At 38.9% G+C, this 13752-nt stretch overlaps 1 protein-coding gene across 1 annotated transcript; it reads right to left on the minus strand.

Moving 5' to 3' along the window:
* Positions 1 to 3653: 3653 nt before the first annotated feature.
* Positions 3654 to 9859, minus strand: LOC127158977 (E3 ubiquitin-protein ligase TRIM39-like). The gene is made up of 7 exons (XM_051101919.1): positions 9735 to 9859; positions 7402 to 7955; positions 5877 to 5972; positions 5158 to 5391; positions 4876 to 5026; positions 4516 to 4542; positions 3654 to 4412 (listed from the first exon to the last, which is right to left on the minus strand). Exons 2-7 carry the CDS (start codon positions 7951 to 7953, stop codon positions 3847 to 3849), a joined length of 1626 nt encoding a protein of 541 aa, XP_050957876.1. The 5' UTR covers positions 7954 to 7955; positions 9735 to 9859; the 3' UTR covers positions 3654 to 3846.
* Between the last annotated feature and the right edge of the window lie 3893 nt (positions 9860 to 13752).

Here is a 13752-nt window from a genome sequence, read left to right on the forward strand (position 1 = left end):
CACAAGGATCTGTTCTAGGTCCTCTACTATTTTCAATATACGTGCTGCCCCTTGGTAATATTATTAGAAAACACGGGATTAGTTCCCATTGTTATGCTGATGATACTCAACTATATATCTCAACACGACCAGATGAAACTTCTGAATTATCAAAGTTAACAGAGTGTGTTAAAAATGTAAAAGATTGGATGACCAACAATTTTCTGTACTATTAAATTCAGATAAGATAGAGATATTACTTATTGGACCTAAAAACAATACACAGAATCTTTTGACTTACAATTTACAACTAGACGGATGTACTGTTACTTCCACTACAGTCAAAAGCCTGGGTGTTATATTAGACAGCAACTTGTCTTTTGAAAATCATATTTCTCATGTTACAAAAACAGCATTCTTCCATCTTAGAAACATTGCCAAGCTGCGAAACATGTTACCTGTTTCTGATGCAGAAAAGCTAGTTCATGCATTCATGACCTCTAGACTGGACTATTGTAATGCACTACTAGGTGGTTGTCCTGCATCTTCAATAAACAAGGTACAGATAGTCCAAAATGCAGCTGTTAGAGTCCTTACCAGGTCAAGAAAATATGATCATATTACCCCAATTTTAAAGTCTCTGCACTGGCTACCTATTAGGTTCTGCATCAGCTACGAAATAGCACTTCTTACCTATAAGGCACTTAACGGTTTAGCTCCTGCGTACCTAACTAGTCTTCTACCACGCTACAATCCATCACGCTCCCTAAGGTCGCAAAACTCTGGACTGTTGGTAGAACCTAGGATAGCAAAGTCCACTAAAGGAGGTAGAGCTTTTTCACATTTGGCTCCCAAACTCTGGAACAGCCTTCCTGATAACGTTCGGGGTTCAGACACACTCTCTCTGTTTAAATCTAGATTAAAGACACATCTTTTTAGCCAAGCATTCCAATAATGCATCTTAAACTTTTCCTGCAGCTATATTGTCATGATCGGGGCTGTGGGTCTTCCCTCAGCCTCTCGAGGTCGCTGTTCCCCTTGCACTGCACTCCCTGATTGTTCACGTCTGTCTTGTCATTTGCACTGATTACGCTCACAGCTGTTCACACTCTGGACTATTGTATAAGAACTCTCACTTCTCACTCCTGTTCAGGTCTGCATTGTCTTTTGTCTTCGTGTGTGTTTCTGTTCGGTTTGTTTTTGATCTTTGATTCTAGTGGTGTTGTGCCGTGTTGGCCTTTTGGTTTATGTTCATTTGTGTTTTAGTTTCATTAAATATTTTCCTTTTCTGCATTTTGGACCCGGACCTCATTTTTCCGTACACCCAACGTGACAGAATGCAGACCTCAAAGATGGGTCCAGCGGGGAGGATTTTTTTCGGGGAGGCGAAGCTTCCCCGTTTGGTGACGGCGGACGCGCGTTTGGGGGCGGCGACCACCCGCTCTTTTCCCGACACGGCGGGAATGTCCTTTGAGGCGGCGTCGGCCGCCCGTTTCGAGCTCATCTACGCCTGTCTGGCGGGGATGGACGCCTGTAGGGCCGAGGTTGCGCAGATGCGGCCCTGCTTTCTGGCGGGGACGTAGACACCAAATCACGAGACCTGAGAACACAGCCGATCCATGCACCGTGACAGTACCCCCTCTCCTAGGAACGTCCCCTGACGTTCCCAGCCTCCTGTACCTGTTGATTGAAATCATCAATAAGAGAGTGATCCAGAATGTCTCTAGCAGGTACCCAACTTCTCTCCTCCGGACCGTAACCTTACCAGTATCTGCCACGGGCCTTTCCCCATTTGAATGTAGTGTAGGATACCAGCCACCAATTTTTCCAAGTCTGGAATCCGAAGTCGCGGTCCCCTCCGCTCACGCCTTCGTCCAGAGGTGCCGTCGCACATGGTCCAGAGCCCGTGAGACTCTGGTCCAGGTGGGAGCGCGCACCAAGGCCAAGGCCGATCGCCACCGGTCGAGGCCTCCCGTATACGTCGTCGGTTCCAAAGTGTGGCTTTCTACTAAGAACATTCCTCTCCGATCCGTTTCGAATAAACTTGCTCCCAAATTCATTGGCCCGTTTTCTGTCACCAAGATCATTAGTCCGGTGGCAGTCCGCCTTAATCTCCCTCCAGCGTACAGGAGGATTCATCCCGTGTTCCATGTGTCTAAAATCAAACCTGTATTTTTTGCTCGTATTAATCCGCCTGTCCCAGTTCCCCCACAGCCGCGGCTCGTAGACGGGGAACCTACCTATTCGGTCAACCGTATTCTGGACTCTAGGCGGAGGGGACGCGGATTCCAGTACTTGGTGGACTGGGAAGGTTACGGTCCGGAGGAGAGAAGTTGGGTACCTGCTAGAGACATTCTGGATCACTCTCTTATTGATGATTTCAATCAACAGGTACAGGAGGCTGGGAACGTCAGGGGACGTTCCTAGGAGAGGGGGTACTGTCACGGTGCATGGATCGGCTGTGTTCTCAGGTCTCGTGATTTGGTGTCTACGTCCCCGCCAGAAAGCAGGGCCGCATCTGCGCAACCTCGGCCCTACAGGCGTCCATCCCCGCCAGACAGGCGTAGATGAGCTCGAAACGGGCGGCCGACGCCGCCTCAAAGGACATTCCCGCCGTGTCGGGAAAAGAGCGGGTGGTCGCCGCCCCCAAACGCGCGTCCGCCGTCACCAAACGGGGAAGCTTCGCCTCCCCGAAAAAAATCCTCCCCGCTGGACCCATCTTTGAGGTCTGCATTCTGTCACGTTGGGTGTACGGAAAAATGAGGTCCGGGTCCAAAATGCAGAAAAGGAAAATATTTAATGAAACTAAAACACAAATGAACATAAACCAAAAGGCCAACACGGCACAACACCACTAGAATCAAAGATCAAAAACAAACCGAACAGAAACACACACGAAGACAAAAGACAATGCAGACCTGAACAGGAGTGAGAAGTGAGAGTTCTTATACAATAGTCCAGAGTGTGAACAGCTGTGAGCGTAATCAGTGCAAATGACAAGACAGACGTGAACAATCAGGGGAGTGCAGTGCAAGGGGAACAGCGACCTCGAGAGGCTGAGGGAAGACCCACAGCCCCGATCATGACATATATCTGATCAAATGTTCATTATTAATCTTTTAGCTCTGGTTTAACAAACCTTCCTTTTCTTAGTTTGAACAGCAGCTACGCTAATTATGTTCCTATTTGTTCTCTGTTTTTGCCTAGGAATTCACTAGGAATTCACAAGCTCCAGTGTGGATCCAGAACACTTAAGAAGAGATGATGCCAACCACACAGAGGACTTCAGATGATGCCAACCCTGAAACAACATACAGCACTACCGAATTCTGCTACTAATTTATAGTGTTCTTTGTCTGTTTGATTACGTCATTAATTGATCTTTACCACACATCTCTGCCATATGTACATCAAGCTACTACTACATATATTGTAAAAATGTCAATTTGGTGTAAAGCTGCTTTGCAACGATATGTATCGTGAAAAGCGCTATACAACTAAATTTGAATTGAATTGAATTGAATATTTTCTAAACCTCTATTTTATTCACAATAGTACATAGAAAATATATTGAATGTGTAAACTGAGGAAAAGTACCATTATAACTCAGAATGAAGTTGTATATTATGACAAAATTACAAGTAAACAAGAAAAATTGTAATCTGCACACCATGTAAAAATTTCAGTATTTATTGTATTTATAGAAATGAGCTTTGTGGAAATTAAAATCCCATTTAGGATTTAAATGGTCCAGTCTGTAGCTGTGACAACTGACTGATTGATTGCAAGAAGTCATTTACAAATATTAATTTTTTATTATTATAAAATGTTTTTAAACAGCCCTTACATAGTTAATCTTTCCAGATTTCATGTCTCATACTTCAGGGCAGTTTTTTTGTTAACAGGTGTGATGATCAGTGGGTTTGAGTTTTTACCTTTATCATTAAGGTGTGGGCTAAAATATGGATAGAGTTTGTCAGTGAAAGTCTGACCAGTGAAAGAGTAGATATGAGATCTGGAGCCCACATCATAAAAAGAGACCAGACCCTCCTCATAATCCACAAACACTCCCACAATCTCAGGTTTCACTTTCAGAGATAAAGAGACAGGTGGACTTTCACAAGCTTTATATTGATTCTTATTCCTCAGAATCGCAGCCCAGAATCCATTCATTGGAGTCAGTGTGATCTTCTCCTTCCTGTTAATGGATTCTCTGGCCACTCCTATAGTCCACTCAGTCTTTCCCTTCACCTGCACCTCATAGTAAAATCTCCCTGAATTGAATCCCTCCTTTGCCAGAACACAAGAACAGAAATCAAATCTCTTTGGGTTTTCTGGGACGTCCTGCTTAATGTCTCCATGACTGACTTGTTTTCCATCATCAGACAGGATGAGAGATGAACTCACTGTATCAGGATCCAGAGTCACATCCACTAGATGAGAGATCAGACATTATCAATCCACTTCACAGCAAATATTTTCATATAATACAGATTATAAAATGCACTTAAGAAAATGGTGTCAGTCACACTGTACCTGAAAACTTCTGCACACACTTCAACCCTGTGGATACAGATGACAATATAATGATTAATTATTTATTGTAATATTTCATGTTAACATTGAGCATTAGTAGCAATGTATAAAACAGTATGTAAGAAATTGTGTTAAGCTGCAATATTTCTAAATTGTCCTTTTTTGAGGTGGGAAATGTTTTGATTAAGTTTAGGCAGATTTTGGTTACTGTATGTGTTACTGATGTAATTCCTGTAAGTGGAGTTTGTACAGGTATACTTTTATTAATATTTACATGATGTTCATTACATGTTGCTTTTGTTTAAATTCGGATAGGCCTTCACACAAGAAATCTATTCATTGTATTTGATATTCACATACCAGTTTGACCAATTTTTTTATTTAGACTCCCATCTAGAGTTTTCTCCAGTTGAATCAGAGCTTTATTCATTGAATACACATCCACATCAGAGTCAATACTGATCTCAGTCCAGTTCTTGGTGTGTGGACGACTGTACAGGGATGAGAACATCTACAACAGAGGAGAGAAAACTATTAAATATGATCATATGCAGGAGCTTTCTAAAGACAGCAGCTAAATAGGTTTGTCAAGACAGTATTTTACAAATAATATTCTCAGTGATGAGGCAGATGTTGACAGACCTGTATGAGGTGCAGATGATCATCAGTGTGTGAGAGCTGCTGCAGCTCAGTGTTTCTCCTCTTCAGATCAGTGATTTCCTGCTGCAGCTCTTTAATGAGATCTTCAGCCTGTTTCTCTGCTGCTTTCTGCTGTTCCTCCATCATCTTCAGCAGCTCAGACTGACATCTCTCAATGGAGCGGATCAGATCAGTGAAGAGCTGATTTCTGGCTGATTTCTCTTTCTCTGTGTTCCTCTGAATGAGAACAATTAACAAATGTATTTATGTATTCAAACATTTATTTAAAGTCATCGTGAAATTAAAATTGACAATTCCTATTTTTATGGAATATTGTGTTTATTATAAATGATTTATCTGTGCACATCATTTTTTTATTAATGTGCCTGTGTAATCTTTAATCAAAATCGCTTCCCCTCCCTCTTGCAACATCATCTCTTCTCTTCCCTGATGATGTAAGTGTCAGTGAAAGGGTGGACCAAACTGGACCAAATCAAATCCCATCTTAAATTTCTCCTCGTTCAAGAAGCGGTTTTACTCAGAAATGTGACAAAACAAGGAAGAAAATACAATCACAACTTCCATTTCATGTTGACTTTAAAGAGAGAGTTCACTCAAAAATGAAAATGTTACTTAAAAAAACATTTAATTTAGCATCTTCATCTGTTATGTATTAAAATATTATTAAGCTTAACATTAATTTTCACAATTCAAACACTCACCTTTCTCTTCTCTACTGAGTGCTGGATCTCTTGAATCTTCTTCATTCTGTTCTGGATCATCTGCTGCACGTCTGTCTGTGTCTGAACCAGCTGATTCTACAGACAGAGAAAAACTTAATATGTCTTCTGACAGTTTTCAGGTTAAAGCTGTGGTCACACTAGGTTTTGAGCATGTGAAATTTCTTCAGAAGCTGCAATAGTTGTGTTGTGATGTCATGCTCTGCAGCGCTTTTTTAAAAACTTAAATTCAACACATAACCAGTGCTGGGTAGTAACTGATTACATGTAATCTGGATTATGTAATCATCTTTCAAAAATTAACTACTTGTTTTTCATAATTTATTGATTCTTCCTAAGTCTTATTTTTTTCTCTTTAAAATTTTCCTTTCTAAAGTCCTGCTGTGTGTCATACCATTTATGGCTTTGTTTATGTTTACAGTATTGAATGGTCATGTAAATATCATGTAAATAATTTATTGATGCTTGAATGTGTTTTGTGATACATGCTTCTGAATTTAAAGGAAAAAGCATCTTTTAAGCATACAGACCATGTATGAAACTAATAATTATGCAAGTTACCAAATACAGCTGCGAAACAGTGTGTCTTCATCCTATCCTGTGATCTTCAGAAACTAACCACCTTGTTTTTCAATGCGGAAGTAAACTGTTTTCTGGTAATGTGTGAGACTTCTAGTTCATAAGATGCCATAGGGAAATAATGAGAGGAATAATGAAGTGCTGTAAACAGTAAAACTGTTTGCACTACAAACCAGTGTGTTCACAATTAAGATAATACATTAAAATAATATGGTAAGACACATCAATTTGCAATATCAATCTCATTCCCTCATGTGCCCATATGTGGTGTTCCTGTTCCTGTCCTTGTTATTGTCATTATTATTATCACCTGCACCTGTCTGTCTATCATTAGCCTATACCTTTATAAATTGTATTCAGTTTGATGTTTGGTGTCTGGTCTTGTCAATGAGTATGTGTGTTCCTGCCTTCCATTTGTGGATTTACCTGTGTGGATTTACGTGTGAATTATATATAAAGACTTTTCATTGCATTTCATCTTCGTGTTGCGCCTTTCGTCTCACGTGTTGTGACAGTCAAGTAGCAAAACAAGATGTTTTGTACAGCTAAAAATAGCTAGACACAGATGAGGCCGGAAGCCAGATACATTAAATTTACAAATGGCCACACCCACTTATACAGCAAAAATAAGGTGGATAGATTCCGGAGGTCTGGATGACAATATTCCAAACTTGCTTGTAATGTCCCTTTGAAATATGTACTTGAAATATCCGTGAGGAAATATTTTAATAATATAACACATTTGCATGTTTACAGTTTGATGTTGCTTAATGGGCACACTGACATGCAGGTTAAAAAAAAAAATATATATATATATAGTTTTTTAACTCACAAACCTGCTGCAGTTCTTACATTAAGCCCAGTTAACATAATATGGAAAGTATTTTATTATGTTGATTCCCTTTTTTTTTTTTTTTGTATGTCTTGCCTTCTTCTGTTGACTCTCCTCCTCTATAGGAACAGTGTTGTGGTTCCTGTGGTCTCCTTCAGTGCAGGACAGACACACACACGTCTGATCATCTCTGCAGAACAGCTCCAGAGGTCTCTCATGTTTCTGGCATATATAATCCTCCAGATTTTCCACAGCGTTGATCAGTTTGTGTTTCTTTAGACGTGGGACTCTGTGATGAGGCTCCAGGTGAGTCTCACAGTAGGAGCTGGGACACGTCAGGCAGGACTTCACAGCTTTCTGCTTTCTTTCATCACAGATGTCACAAAACACCTCAGATATTCCTCGTTTGAGCTGCTTCTTAAAGTGTTGCACAACCTCTCTGAGTGTTGTATTAATCTTGAGATCAGGTCTTCTGCTGAATGTTTCTTTACAGAATGGACAGAAGCAGGTCTGTGTGTTTGTCCAGCAGTTGTTCAGGCAGGTTCTGCAGAAGTTGTGTCCACATGGAGTGGTGACTGGATCAGTGAACACATCCAGACAGATGGAGCACTGGAGCTCCTCATTTAATGGACCACTGGAGGATGACATGACTGAAAAGATACATAATGACAATATATCATCTACATTGCTGAATAGATCAGTTTTGATAATACTAATGATGTGGTCGAGTCATTTGGTTTGTGTATGGACTAAAAACCAAAAACTTTCATGATAACGTAAACTGTGCACCACTGTTTATATCAATGTCAAAGCAGCCATAGAGCAATGTGTGACAGAAGTTTCTGACTGGAAGTTTGGACAGAGTTGACAAATCTTAGTCTCACTGAGTCTAAGCTGTGCCCCTAACTTCCTGTCTGAGCCTGCAAGTCTGGTGCTTAAAATCTGTGATTTGTTTTATCAAACTTTTATTTAAAGAAAAGATTACCAAAGTTTTCACTGACCAACTTAAATGTATTTTGTAAATATAAATGTTTGTTTTTTTTTTTTTTTTTTAAAGTCTGCAACACACACTCCAAAAAAGTTGGGACAGAGGCAAAATAAAAGTAAAAGATTATAGAAGTAAAATGTTTTAAAAGTTCACAGCAAGCAGGTGAATTGGTAATAGTTGAGGATATCATGTTTGGGTATAAAAGGAGCTTCAGTGTTTGCAAGCAAAGCTGGATCATGGCTCAACATTTGTTGCTGTTAACGGTGGCAAGTGAAAACATTGGATTTTTTTTCTTTGTACTTCAGTCAATTAAATAAATGTTAAGGAGAACAAACAACATTCTTGAATTTATGGCATTTCATAAAATATCCCAACTTTAACATTGAGGTTGTAAAAAGATGGGAAACATATGCTCCTCATTTTCATAATAGTTACTATTTTAGTGCTGTCTTGATTTATATATTTGCTATAGTCAATTAAATGTCAAATCTTGCTTTTTTTGTCAGTGTGGTGTGCCAGCTATAACAACAATCAGCATGATTTCTGAAAGATCAGTAATGAAGCTTAGCATGAGAGGAAAACACATTTTAAAAACCATTAAAATAGCTTTTTTTTTGTAATGGTATAGATTTACTATTATTACTGTATTTTTAAACAAAGAAATGCAACCTAGGCTATATTTTATTTATAATATATAGGCCTGTTTTAAAAGCATATATTTTAACCCAAAAACAGACCACATAAAAAAATATGTAATTGAATGCCACATGACATTCATCACATATTTGATTTGAGCAAATTATTAAACAAAAAGCTTTCATATTAATTTTTCTAAACAAGAAAAGCATATCATGCTTTATCGTGTTGCTATTACTTTGACGGGAAGTTCGGCAGCCGTGCTACAGACAGTCAGACAAACACCCAAGTAAAAAGTCGTTGGTAAGGAAATGATCAGCCGTCTAGTCTAAAAGCGGGAGTGTTGGTGTAAACTTACAGCAAACACTAACACTACTACACAGGCACATTGCGTTAAAGCACATTGATCCTGTTATAATCAGTCGTTCAGAAAAATGAGCGCAAGCGCTACAGTAAACGGGTGCCGTCTTCTATTTCTGCAGTATTCCACGTGCTTGCGCTACCGACAAGTTTACATATAGAAAGTGCACTTTGATGGATCCAGTTCAGAGACGGTGTTAGGATGTGGCAGAGAATTTCCTTTTTGCAAGTTTCAGCTCATACATTTTTGGTGTAAATGCGCCTTAACCAAACGCCCGCCAAAAACAGCTCAGCGCCCCCTTTCAAACACATTACTTCCAGCGTCCTAAACTGACAGCACACATCAAACTTTGATTCAGAGCCAATGACATATTTTAACTAACATTCTGATTCTGTGTCATGCTATTAAACTACTGAACGAGCTTTTTACATTTCCATTACTTACCTGTGAGTGAATATCAGATCTGATCGTTAATTTTAGAGTTTCTGAACAGAAACTTATTGTCCAAGCTTCCAGTTGATCTGTTAAGTTTCACTTTCACTTAAGTCTGTCATTCAAGTAGGGTGCGCGGGGTTAATTGTAACACACGTGGTTGAAATATTTCCACAAATGCTAGCATAACCAAATTTACGGTATTTACCAGTTGTCATGGCAACACTATACAGAGAAAAAAGTGCGCCAAAATTCAAAAGCCTTCTGATGATATCGCTGAATACTTATTTTACCATAGTAAAAGTAATTTTCTGACTTGAGTAATTTTTTCTTCTCAGTTTTTAGTATTCATGTAAACGGAGACAAATCTGCGACTTTTATACAGTATTCCAGTCGCGCTGATGGGGAAAGTTGTAACACTGCGCTACAATCTGCCCCGCCATATTAAACTATGATATTCTATGACATTAGCGATGTAATTTTCACAAATTTCTTTTATGGATTTTAAAAAGAAAGCAAAGGTCCAGAATTTATGTACTTTAAAATAACAACTCACTTTTAAAGCCATAAAAAGTATTAAATACCTTAATTAGTATAAGAAAATTTTTAATTATAATTTCAAGAGGTCTTAATTTTGGGGATGGAAAGACAAGAATCGCATTATGGATTAAATGTGCCAGTCATTTGAAGCGCGCCACACGGACCGTTTGTAAACTCGGATCACAGTTCAAACAGCAGCAGAATGCAAGTTTACTAGAGCAGATGCGTTTACTCGCGAGCACTAAACAGCCCTTTGAGATCCAGAGTAAAGCGCTTGAATTCTGTGAAGAACACAATGACATGGCGATTTTAAACAGATGAAACAGCGCTGACAAACAGCAGAAACACTGTGCGCAACGATAGTCAGAATCATTTAATATGGATTATTTTTTACTTATTAATATGGATTATTAATATGGATTATTTGTTACTTATTTGACTGCACTATGGTATTGCGGCAGAATTGTGGGACATATGGAACTGTGTTATATTATTATCTAGATATGCATTAACACTATTAAAGGAGTAATGGAATAATAGCCTTTGTGCATTTATACTAAGTCCACTGTTCTTCATACAGATCCCTAGAAGCCATGTAGTTCATTTTTATACCATGGTATTGAGGTGAATAATTATTATTAATAATTTCATCACATAAAAATAAGGTTGTTACAATTTTTACGGATGATTATCTGACCTGTAAATCAGGATATCAGTTTAATATATTACTAGACTTGCTTATTCCATATTAATTCTCTGCAGGTAAGAAGTAACAAAAAGCCTTAAATTTGATTTAAAAAAAACCCTGCATAAAATTTCTTCCTTGATATTTGTTTTTTAAAAAAGGAGGAAAGACTGCATAGGGCTCAGAGGTTGAAAGGGGGAAAACTCAAGGGTGTAGCATGGGTCAAGGAAGAACACAGTATATTCTGACCAGGGGCAGTTCTAGAACCTTTTTTTCAGACTGTCATCAACTTTTTTTGTTTGTTCAATTTGCACAATAAACATGGGTTGGATTTCTTACTTTTGAGTTCTTAAAGTACACCAAATGAATGAATTTCATTGTAAAATGTATAACATTTTCTCCCCCCCTACAGGGAAACAAGTCCACCCACAATTTGTATATGTGTCAGTATAAAGAATATGTGAATTTATTGCATTAAAAACGTCATTCATTTAATCAACTAACTTATTGCTTTAGGTATTTCTGTATATTTACTGAACAAGGCGATATCTTGGTAAGCAGTTTGACAACACTGTAGTAAATATTTTTGGTGAATCAAAAAATCATGCTTATTAATATACCAGCAGACGTGATAATACAGCACAAATTGGTGCATGAGTAGTCTAGTCAAAAAGTATTTGAACCACATAGTTAAATACAAAATTTCGCTATGCTGGCTACGGGCATGAAGTGCATATTTTAAAATATTATTTGCAAGTAGTTCGGATTCATAGATGGCGGTAGGTGAGATGAGATCAGTAGATGGCGGTAATGCTGTAAACAAAACGAAGCAGCAACTCACGTTTAAGAAACTAGTAGCGGATTAAATATAGCTAAAATGAAAACTTGTTACATGAAGGAGACAAATTATGTCTGTCCATCCTAGAATTCTGTCAGCTGACAAAAGGGGAAGCGATATGTATGGAGAGAAAACACAAACTGCACAGAGATGTTTGTACAAGATAAAGATTCGTTTCATCTTTTACCCTTTTAAACATACTGTGAATGTTTATCTTTTCTTTCTGCTTTCGTAAATGTATTTATTCGGTTTTCACAATTTAAACTTCTACCGCAGTTCTCAACTGGTTTTTCCTTCAGGATCTGATTAATCGTCCGGAGAACTAACTAGAATCAAACTTATAAATAAAATATGATGTCATGTGACCGTGGGAAAATATGGGAGTGTCATTAATTATGTGAGAATTAAAGCACCTGTTGTGGGAGGATTTGGCAGGAAAGAAGGGGGTGAGTGTGGGAGTACACATTTGTTTGTTAACCGTCATCTCATTAATGTTTCGCCTTGATTCAAAAAGATCTTCTGACGATTCAAAAATGTTTCAATGACAAGTATTTGATGGATAAAATAACAGCAAGGGTAAAATCTTTGCGTGGCAGGGGCAGCTGCCACAAAAACCTGCCACTTGACCCGTCACCGCCAAAGGCAGCTGCCACTCGACCTGCCACCGCTATATGCGCCTGCCACTTGACCTGCCACCGCCACAGGCAGCTGCCACTCCACCCGCCACCGTTATACGCGCCTGCCACTCCACCCGCCACTGCCAGATATGCATCAATCGGAGTGTATACAGTGGAGATGTTGAGGCACGCGCGATGCTTTGGTGCTGCTCGCGCCATTGTGAATTTAAAGGGAGGAATAAAACATAAGTTAAGGTAGCAAATATGTAAATAAATGTAAACTTGCACTGTTTGTTTGTTTATATGCATCAATCGGAGTGTATACAGTCAGAGATGTTGAGGCAGGCGCGATTCTTCGGTGCTGTGTGCGCATTATGGATTTAAAAACCTAAAGTAACGTAACAAATAGGTAAATAAGTATAGAATTGCACGGTCTGTTTACTTAAGTGCATCAACCGAAGTGTAAACAGTAAGAGGCAGCTGCCACAAAACCTGCCATAACGTACCTTGTTTTATTCCTTGTTGCCTTAACTTATGCTTTATTCCTCCCTTTAAATCAATAATGGCGCGCGCAGCACCGAAGCGTCGCGCCTGCCACAACATTTCTCACTGTTTACACTCAGATTGATGCATATAAACCAACAGACAGTGCAATTCTACATTTATTTACATATTTGCCACCTTAACTTATGCTTTATTTCATTTCCCTTTAAATCCGATTGATGCAATAAACCAACAGACAGTGCAATTCTACATTTATTTACATATTTGCCACCTTAACTTATGCTTTATTTCTCCCTTTAAATCCGTAATGGCGCGCGCAGCACCGAAGCGTCGCGCCTGCCACAACATTTCTCACTGTTTACACTCCGATTGATGCATATAAACCAACAGAAAGTGTAATTTTACGTTTACGGTGTATTTACACTACAGCGTCAAAACCACGCTCAGCGCCGCCGGTGTTACAATATATTCAGTTCCTGAAATATTTGGTTCCACTGGGTGGCGCTTACGTGAATATTCACGAGGATACCCCATCGTGGGCGGGGCCATCAAGTGCCTGCGAGTGGAACAGAAATCATTAGCGTGAGCCTCAGATCGCGTTTTGTTTTACGGATTGTTTCAAGCAGGTATATATAAGTTCAAAGTTAAGATTATGACTGTTCACATTTTGTAAAGAGTTCATAGTTTCTGTAACATCTGTACGTTTCTCATGAATGGCTGAGATTAAGCTTAATAAATGTGTATGATTTCATGATTAAATAAATATTCACAAATATATTATTTTTTTTTTATTCTGTCTCCCACTGTTGTCTATATATTATAAAAGATTGCCTTTAAATTATAGGC

The sequence above is a fragment of the Labeo rohita genome, unplaced genomic scaffold (assembly GCF_022985175.1).
Source record: "Labeo rohita strain BAU-BD-2019 unplaced genomic scaffold, IGBB_LRoh.1.0 scaffold_1820, whole genome shotgun sequence".
In the NCBI taxonomy this organism is placed as follows: domain Eukaryota; kingdom Metazoa; phylum Chordata; class Actinopteri; order Cypriniformes; family Cyprinidae; genus Labeo; species Labeo rohita.